The sequence below is a fragment of the Meriones unguiculatus genome, chromosome 18, assembly GCF_030254825.1.
Source record: "Meriones unguiculatus strain TT.TT164.6M chromosome 18, Bangor_MerUng_6.1, whole genome shotgun sequence".
Lineage (NCBI taxonomy): Eukaryota > Metazoa > Chordata > Mammalia > Rodentia > Muridae > Meriones > Meriones unguiculatus.
In genome coordinates this window covers 29617818-29628511 of record NC_083365.1, presented here as the reverse complement: position 1 = coordinate 29628511, position 10694 = coordinate 29617818, and the positions used below count along the sequence as shown (strand labels likewise).

General features: G+C 37.2%; 1 protein-coding gene across 1 annotated transcript; it reads right to left on the bottom strand.

The window, feature by feature from the left end:
• Positions 1–743: 743 nt before the first annotated feature.
• On the bottom strand, positions 744–1685 carry LOC110543535 (olfactory receptor 4K3-like). The gene has a single exon (XM_021629838.1). The coding sequence runs from the start codon at positions 1680–1682 to the stop codon at positions 744–746; it is 939 nt and encodes a 312-aa protein (XP_021485513.1). The 5' UTR covers positions 1683–1685.
• Between the last annotated feature and the right edge of the window lie 9009 nt (positions 1686–10694).

Here is a 10694-nt window from a genome sequence, read left to right as displayed (position 1 = left end):
ACCAAGATTGTCTGTGAATTTGACACAACCTTTTCATGCACTAGGTGACTGGATTCACAGCAAGGATTTTGTTCTAGTCATATTTCACATCATCCAGCATATAGCCTATTGTAGATATAATACAATTTTATTCACTTAGTTTAAATAGACACAGTAACATATCAGGATATCAGAACACTTTCCTTGGTTCTTGTTGCTCAAGTGAATAGTTTTGAAAAGTGAATGAATGTTATCAATTTTTGTCCCAGGAACCCAGACGCTGCCTTGAGGAGGCTGGAAAAATCTGATGAATGGCTCTAGAGTGGAGGTTTTCTAGAACTGATGTCCTACACTCATGTAATATGTAGAAAGGACAAGGGACTCACAGTTCATGATTTCTGAACCTGGGAGATGCCCACAGCCATCCAGGATCTGAGAATTCCCAAGTTCTTGGATGTCTGTTTAGTCAGGAAAGTACCAAAGCCAGTGTTTTGAATCCACCATCTTTGCAGTCTCTGATTGTCTGTCCATTATATACAGTGCACAGTGGGCACTGCTGTCTTGGAAACCCTGATCATTCAAATTTGTATTCCAGTGAATAATCCACAATATTCTGATTAATAAGAGTCATTTTCATCTAAGTATATTAAGCCTATATCTGAATTGATAGGATAAAATATTGAATATAAGTCCATGTCCTTATTATAAATTTATAAATGAGGTCAGTCTCAGTTATTTGAAGAATTTGTACAGATTTCTGGATATTAAGATTTTCTTTTGGAATCCAAGTAGTTATTTATTAACCTTTTCATTGCATTTTTCATCTCTTTATTTCTCATTGTGTAAATGGCTGGATTTAGGAGAGGTGTGAAAACAGAGTAAAATACAGCAAAAAATTTGTCCAACCAGGTGATTTTGAGGGGCCACACATAGATGAAGATGCAGGGCACAAAAAAGATCATCACCACCATGATGTGGGCTGTGCAAGTGGACAAAGCCTTTGATGCACCAGCTTTAGAGTTCTGTCGTACAGTTCTAAGGATATATGTGTAGGATATGAGCAACAGAATGAAGCAGGGTACACCCACAACTCCACAATCAACATTTGTGAAAATATCCAAGTCATAGGAATCCACACAAGCTAACTTGATTACCAGTGGCATATCACAGAAAAAACTATCAATTTCCTTGTGTCCACAAAAGGGCAGCTGCACAATCACTACAAGATGACTCAAGGCATGGCATGAGCCAACGATCCAGGAAGTCAACACCAACCCAGTGCATCTTTTCAGGTTCATGATGGTGAAGTAGTGGAGTGGTTTGCAGATGGCCACATAGCGGTCATAAGCCATTACTACCAACAGTACCGCCTCTCCTGCAGCAAAGCAATGGATGAAGAAGATTTGAGACATGCAGCCTGAAAAGGAAATGGTCTTGTTTTCTCTGAGAAAGTCTGTGATCATTTTAGGAGTGGTGATTGAGGAAAGCCACATATCAACAAAGGACAGGTTTGCCAACAGGAAGTACATAGGGGAATGGAGATGGGAATCCACGGTTATTAAGACCATGACAAGAATATTTCCAGACACAATGAGTAGATAAAGCATCAAAAACATTATGAAGAATAATAACTGAGTACTCTGTGAGTGGGCAAGTCCCCAAAGTACAAATTCTGATACCACAGACTGATTCTTTTCATACATTCTATTCAACATAACTCTAGAAACAACCTGAAAAGAAAGAAGAGTAAATTAGAACGATGAAAAGAGTAAGTTCACTAGTTGAACCTGACATTCACTTTGAAAGGTAACATCAATATATAAAATAGAAACTTTTAATGTAAAGATAAGTCTTTGCCCAGTTTTATAAACTTTGCTGCCCAACGTGAGAGCTAATGAGCTGAGTGTAGCTGCCCAAGAAGAAAATCATCAGGTGTGATTTTCACGTAAACATATTCGTTTCCAGTTTTTATAACCAATATAATTAAAACACTTAATGCAATACTGTGTTGAGGAGATGTAAAGGAAAACAAACACAGAGAAATCAGCAATCTTTGAGAGTATTTGAAGTGCAACTTTATATAGGAATGGTCCTTTTTTCTTTTTTTTTTTTAGTATACTTTCATGTATATTTTAAAACAATACTGTTTTAAACCACTAAGCCATCTCTCCAGCCCCAAGCCATATTTCCAGCAACTGTTTTAAGTATTTTAGAAGGTCCAGATTCAATTCAATCTTCTAATGCTTTATCTGCAATTCTTTAAACTTGGTGGCAATACTCACAGAAAATGCTAACTTTGTCTTTTAGACAAATAAAAGTCAAAAATCAATACAAAAAACCTCACCTAATGATAATTTTAGGCACATTTAAAGTAACTATATTATTTTCTTCTATTAAAGGATTTTTAAACCATGTAGATCATTTATATTAAAGTTTTAAAGTCTGTAATACTGTCAATATATGTATTTTTAACATTTGTGGATATAGTCAGAATTATTTTTGTCAGTAGATCCTAAGTGGTAGAACTTCATGATTTAAGAGTGGTCCTGTAGTTTCTTGTAATGTCATTTTCCGGTAGACTGCTTTAACCTGATTTCTGAAATGAGCAATGTTGCACCTCTTCTCATTTGACTTGCTATCATTTTTACTTCCAGTTCTGAGTAAAAAAAAAAAAAAAAAAATTATCTTATCTATAGTATACTCTATGATTAAACAATACTGTGTCTGGTTAAGATACAGGAAATTATTGTGCAATGTTTAGCTGGTTGTTGCTTATATGAATCATGAAGTAAAAAATGAATTTCTTCTGATGAGGAAACGAATGTACTGAGGATGTGCCTTTTGGTGGTGTTTGCAGAAACTTATGTTGGATTAGGAAATGTAGAGAAAAGTCATTCATTGGCTGCTAAAATGACAGAAAATGAAGCAACATTACTCAAGTCCACATATAATGGAAATTGATAAAAGAGACACATGGAAATATTCAAGAATAATCCTGATGGAAAGTGTTTGAAAAAATGGAATCACTTACCAAACTCGTGTTTTTTTCCAAGATCATATTTTCTTCCATCTGACACGTGCTTGTGAAGACCTCTGCGTCATGAAGAGACAGTCTCTTAGAAGCATTTCCCCTCAGCCTAACATGTATTTATTCCCTGATGTCGTCGCATGGGTGAATGCACTTATTCTGTAATTTGAACTGAATGGGAACCTTGAATGGAATTATTTTAGACGTTTATTAGCAATTGCTTTGTTAATAATGATGCCAAGTGCTACATATCTGTGAAGTTACAGAGAAGTTCTTTTATTTTTATTTTTATTTTTTTATTTTTCTTTTTAGTTACATTTTTGTTAACTCTGTGTCCCAGCTGTATCCCGCTCCCTCATTCCCTCCTTAACCCCACACTCCTTCCCTGGTCTCCTCCCTGTCCCTTTCCAAGTCCACTGATAGGGGAGGAGGAGCAGAAGTTCTATGTTATATCCATAGATGGTCCTTGGTTGAGTGTCAGTCTGAGAAAAGACCCTGAGCCTGGATATATTTGGTCCTTGTAGAGCTCCTATCCTTTCCATATCATACTAACTCCCCTTCTTTCATATGATTCCCTGCACTCTGCTGAGGGTCTGTTATGAGTCTTAGTGTCTGCTTTGAAACACTGCTAGGTAGAGTCTTTCAGATGCCTTTTGCGGTAGACTCCTGTCATACGTTCAATGCACATCCCATTTGTCTTTCTAAATGAGGATTGATCATCTTCGCCCGTGTCCACTTTCTTGATTATCTTCTTTAGGTGTGTATAATTCATTATGTTTATCATATCTTATAGGTCTATATAAGTGAGAATATACCAAGTTTGTCTTTCTCCTTCTGGGATACTTCACTCAGAATGATCTAATCTAGATCCCACCATTTGCCTGCAAATCTCATAATTTCCTCCTTTTTGATTGCTGAGCAGTATTCCATTGTGTAAAAATACCACAATTTCTGTATCCATTCCTCCGCTGACGGACATCTGGGTTGTTTCCAAGTTCTGACTATTACAAATAATGCTGCTACAAACATGGTTGAACAAATGTACTTGTTGTGTACTTGAGCAAATTTTGGGTATATACCTAGGAGTGGTATACCTGGATCTTGAGGTAGCACTACTCCTAATTGTCTGAGAAAGCGCCAGATTGACTTCCAAAGTGGTTGTACCAGTTTACATTCCCACCAGCAATGGAGGAGGGTTCCCCTTTCACCACAACCTCAACAGCATGTGTTGTCACTTGAGTTTTTTTATCATGGCCATTCTGATGGGTGTAAGGTGAAATCTCAGGGTCGTTTTGATTTGCATTTCACTAATGGCTAATGAGGTTGAGCATTTCTTTAAGTGTTTCTCTGCCATTTGATGTTCCTCTTTTGAGAATTCTCTGTTTAGCTCCTTTCCCCATTTTTTAATGGGATTACTTGGTTTTTTGCTTTTCTGCTTCTTTAGTTCTTTATATATACTGGATATTAGCCCTCTGTCAGATAAAAGGTTGGTGAAGATTCTTTCCCAATCTGTAGGCAGTCATTTTGTTTTGATGACGGTGTCTTTTGCTTTACAGAAGCTTTTCAGTTTCATGAGGTCCCATTTATTGATTGTTGCTCTTAGAGCCTGTGCTGTTGGTGTTCTGTTCAGGAAGTTGTCTCCTGTGCCAATGAGTTCTAGGCTGTTCCCCACTTTTTCTTCTAATAGATTTAGAGTATCTGGTTTTATGTTGAGGTCCTTGATCCACTTTGACTTTAGTTTTGTGCAGGGTGATAAATATGGATCTATTTTCATTTTTCTGCATGTAGACATCCAGTTGGTCCAGCACCATTTGTTGAAGATGCTGTCTTTTTTCCATTGAATGGATGTGGCTTCTTTGTCAAATATCGAGTATTCCTAGGTGTATGGGTTTATTTCTGGGTCTTCTATTCAGTTCCATTGATCCTCCTTTCTGTTTCTATGCCAATACCATGCAGTTTTTATTACTGTTGCCCTGTAGTACAGCTTGAGATCCAGGATGGAGATACCTCCAGATGATCTGTTGTTGTACAGGGTCGTTTTGGAGATTCTGGGTTTTTTGTTTCTCCATATGAAGCTGAGAATCTTTTTTTTTCAAGGTTAGAGAGAAGTTCTTATTCATCACCTCAGAACTCACAATATTACGCCATTACTCAAAGTTATTCACTTGACCAATAAGGGCCAAGACGTTTTCTGCTACCTTGATATGGTACTTTGTCTACATCGCCAAAGTGAATAAAAGTGTTTTGTAGTTAGAAGGATCCAAATCATGGAAATTCATGATTAGTTTAATAGGCTTAGTTTATTACTAGTGATATGTCACAGAAGTAACTGTCAATAATAATGGACACAGAGAGGCAGATGCAAAACTGCCTCAACTTGTCTATCTCATGACATGCACAAAAGCCCATGGCCCAGGAATTCAACACCAAACCAGTACAAAATAGTTGTGGGTGTGCATATGGCCATACATAACTCATAAGCCATTCCCACCAGCAGTACCATCTATCCTGTGCCAATGCATTGGGTAAAGTTATGCAGCCTGCAAAGGAAGTAGTCTTGTTTTTCTTGAGAAAGTCTGTGATCATCTTGGGCGTTGTGTCTGAGGAGAGCTTGTTGGTCAGTTTGGCCAACAAGAAGTACATAGGGAAATGGAGATGGGGGTCAGTGGTTAAGACCATGATGACAATATTTACATATATGGTGAGCAGATAAAGCACCAAAAACACCATAAAGAGTAAGACCTGAACACTCTATGAGTGGGCAAGTCCCCACAGCAAAATTATGAAGCCAAAGACTCATTCCCCATATACGTTTTATTCACTGACATTCATGAACCTGACATTCATATTGTTATGAAGTTAACATCTACACCTGAAATAGAAAAGCTCAATGTAAGGACAAGTCTTTGTCAGCTTTGGGAAATATTGCTGCCCAAAGTGAAAGCTAATGGGCCAAATGTAACTGCCCAAGAAGAGAAGCATCCAGTGTGACTATTCTGTACATGCTCTCCCAAGAAATGCCTCTTACAGGAATGCAGTGAGGAAGCAAGATAGCGATTTGAAACTGATTTCACCAGTTAAGTGAGTTTCTGATCATTAGTCTATTAAGAAGTGGTCTAAATATGTCCCAGCAATCATGAAATTTCAAAGCAGAAGGAAGGTTTATGTTTTTGACCTAATGGGAAATACATTTTACTTCAGTGTAAAAGTTCAGATACAATATTTCTAATTATTTTTAATTAAAGTTTTATTTTTATATTAATTACAGTTTATTCACATTGTATCCCAGCTATAGCCTCCTCCCTCATTCCCTCCCAATCCCAAGCCTCTCTCCAAGTCCATTGACAGGAAAGTTCCTCCTCCCCTTCCAACTAACCCTAGCTTATCAGGTCTCATCAGGACTGGAAGCATTGTCCTCTCTGTGGCCTGGCAAGGCTGCTCCCCCTTTATGGGGGGGGTGGTAAAAAAGCCAGCCACTGAGTTCATGTCAGAGACAGTCCCTGTTCTGCTTACTAGGGATACCACATAGATACTGAGCTGCCATGAGCTACATCTGAGCAGGGGTTCTAGGTTATATCCATATATGGTAATATTTATATTTTTTAATAGCATGCATAATAATCCTATTGATCATCAGTAATTTCTATGATATTGTTGAATTAAAATATTTAGCTAAGCATCTCAGCTTCTGCTTTGATATCTTGAACAATAGAGTCTTTCAGAGGCCATCTTTGGTTATCTCCTTGTTCCCTATCTTCTCCTTCTGATGTCTATCATGTTTGCCCTTCTGAATGAGGATTGAGGATCTTCCCTCAAGTCTTCCTTGTTGGTTAGACTTTTTAGGAATACAGATTTTCATGTTTTTCCTATATAATGTGGCCAATATCTACTTATGAGTGAGTATATACCATGTGTGTCTCTCTAGTTCTGGGACACCTCACTCAAGATGATCTTTTCTAGTTCCCACCATTTGCCTGAAAATGTCATGATTTCCTTGTTTTTAATTCCTGAGAATTAGGATTACACAATTCCACTGTGTAAAGGTACCACAATTTCTGTATCCATTCCTCAGATGAGGGACATCTGGGTTGTTTCCAGAATCTGGCTATTATGACCAAAGCTGCTACGACTAATGGTTGAGCAAATGTTCTTATTGAGCATATTTTGGATATATGCCAAGGAGTGGTATTGCTGGCTCTTGAGGTACCACAATTCATAATTTTGTGAGAAAGTGCCAGATTGATTTCCAAAGAGGCTGAAACTCATAGCCAAATTTTGAGCAGAGTGCAGGGAATCTTATGAAAGCAGGGGAGATAGAAAGGCCTGGAGGGAACAGGAGCTCTACAAGGAAACTAAAAGAGCCATAAAAACTGAGCCCTGGGGGCTCTGAAGAGAATGAAATCCCAACCAAAGTTAATGCATGAAGATGATCTAAAACCCAGGCTGAGATCTAGCACAGAGACTCAGTCTGCAGGTGGGGTCCCTAATAAATGGAGCAATAATTTTCTCTGGCATGAACTCAGTGCCAATCTATCTGTTCCCCTGGGGGTTGCAGCCTTGCCAGTCCACAGAGGAAAACAATGCAACTAGTCCTGATGAGACCTAATAGGCTAGGGTCAAATTGAAGGGGAAGAGGAGCTCCCCTATCAGTGGATGAGGAAAGGGGCATGGGGGAGATGAGGAAGAAAGAATGGGATGGGGAAGATGTGAGGGAGGGGTCCACAACTGTGACACAAATTGAATAAATTGTAATAAATGATAGTAATAATAATAATTTGTTAAACTATAATTTAGATGTTCCAATATTGTTGAGATCATGGTGTACAGAATACCATATAAGAAATGTAAAAACCAGAATCACAATATTTTATTCACAAAATATTATCATAGGACTTATTTATTTAGCTATCTGATTTTTGAGCTACCGCTGCAAAAATATCTATAACTGCTATCAAAAGAAGCTAATTCATATTCAAACCTAAAGACTGAAAGTTATATTTAGTTAAGTTTTAGCAGTTGAATTAGTTGAATTTTATCAACTAATCTTTGGAATTCTTAGACTGAAGTATTATAATTTCCTGACAGCAATAATATATTATGTATCATCTATCATCTGCTTTCTCATTATATCATTTACCTATTGACTTCTATATTTTTTGAAAGAAGAAAATAAGTTACATGAACTTACAAGCAAATGGTGCCTTTGATCATCAACTTTGGATGGCTGTGAATGCTTAACTTTCAATGAACAGTGCTTATTCACCCTAAAATACAGGCAGAGTGCTTACATTAAACCTGTAATAGAAAATACTCACACTGGATGATGATAAATCCTTGCCTACTTTCTTCCAACTTCAGTAATTTTCTGGTGATTTTCAATTTTTAGGTCTTACTCTGTTATTTTATGAGAACTCTGCAGTTAAAGAAGACAGCAGGTAAACAATGGATACTCTCTCATATTCACCTTCCCTTTTGGTGAGGACTCCAAAGGGTAAGGGTGAAAAGTGTGTTCTGAAGACATTAGGTAACACATACATTTGCTATATAAGCATGATGGTAGATGAGAGTCTTGCATGCTACAATCTATGTACTTTCTAGAGATTACCAGATTCTCAAAGGAAAAATTCAATGATATTATACCAGACAGGGCCTATGAAGCTTGACATTTTTGATAATCTGAATTCTACTAAATTGGTTTCTTGTTATTCTGAAAAACTTCAGACTTTCTTTAAAAACCCCATCCTTTATCTTCTTTTTAAAGAAACATTTATTTTTTTTACATGCAAGAGAAAAGAGCCTCTATAATTTCCAGCTGTCTACTCCTCTTTCATGTGTCTGCTTCCTTTTTTTCTAGGGCTTTTAGGTGAGCCATTAAGTTGTTTGAATGAGATGTTTCCAATGTCTTCTTGGAAACATTTAATTTTTATTAATTACAGTTTATTCAATTTGTATCACAGCTGTAGCCCCCTCCTACATCACCTCCCAATACCACCCTCCTTTTCTCATCTTCTCCCATGCCCCTCTCCAAGTCCACTCATAGGGGAGGTCCTCTTTCCCTTCTCTCTGACCCAAGCTATCAGTTCTCATCAGGACTGGATGCATATTCTAGAACAATTCACTGGGATAGTAGAAGTTTAGTATTTCATCTTGTAAGATAGAAATTTGTTTCAAGATAACCATAGGCATTTTTAGAAGACAATTATCAATCAAAATGTAACAGTTTCACAATTAAGTTTTATATTGCTCTTATTCAGAATCATGGAGGAATGGTCATATTGTTTACTAATATTAATACAGGTTTAGCAGGGTTATTTGATCAAGGATAGATTTTTAAATAAGTAAAATATGATTTTTACCTAACTAGCAGTGAGTAATATGTACCTTCTTCTCTTAGAAGTATTTGATTCCATTTCTTCACCTACAAAATTAACACATGTAAGTGGATAATATATTGGGAAGATGTAAACACACACGCACACAAAGTGAAATCAATAATATTTTTCTAGTATTTGTAGTAAAAATGTTCATTTCTCTATAATTCCATGTATGTTTTTTAATTTTTTATTAATTACACTTTATTCATTTTGTATCCCCCCAGAGGCCCCCCTCCCCTCCCGATCCCACCCTCCTTCCCCTTTCTGCATGCATGCGCCTCCCCAAGTCCACTGTCCTCTCCTTTCTGATCTTAGTCTATCAGTTCACATCAAAAGTGGCTGCATTGTCCTCTACTGTGGCCTGGTAAGGCTGCTTCCCACCAGGGGGAGGTGATCAAAGAGCAGGCCAGTCAGATTATGTCAGAGGCAGTCCCTCTTCCCATTACTATGTAACCCACTTGGACACTGATCTGCCATGGCTACAAAGCAAAGGACACCGTCATCAAAACAAAGCGACTGCCTACAGATTGGGAAAGAATCTTCACCAACCCTTTATCTGACAGAGGACTCATATCCAGTATATATAAAGAACTAAAGAAGCTGAAAAGCAGCAAACCAAGTAATCCACTTAAAAAATGGGGAACAGAGCTAAACAGAGAATTCTCTGTTGAGGAATATCGAATGGCAGAGAAGCACTTAAAGAAATGCTCAACCTCATTAGCCATTAGGGAAATGCAAATCAAAACAACCCTGAGATTCCACCTTGCACCCATCAGAATGGCCAAGATAAAAAACTCAAGTGACAGCACATGCTGGAGAGGTTGTGGAGAAAGGGGAACCCTCCTCCACTGCTGGTGAGAATGTAAACTTGTCCATGTATGTTTTTAAACAATATTGTTTATACTGTTTTAGGCAAGGATTTTATTATTCCACTGAACATACATATATGAACATATATAATTCTTTTCATTAAAATACTTGATACTTACATTTTCTCTAAGTTGATGAACATCTGTCTATTCAGTAACTATGAACTGTGTTGATTCAAATACATATTAGCCATGCTGAGTGTTTTCTAGGTATCTGACAACCATTTAATGGTCCCTTGTTTGTTTCTCAGTAGTGCTATATGTACTTTAGAGGACATGGATTCTGTCAAATGTTCTATTACCTCATTTGGAATTTTTTCTGTTAACTTTGTGGCTATTCTCATAGAAAGTACTAACTTTGGATTTTAGATCAATAACATAAAATTAAATGAAAGGAAACACACCAAATTATCCTTTTAGGAACATTTAAACCAATACTTTTTT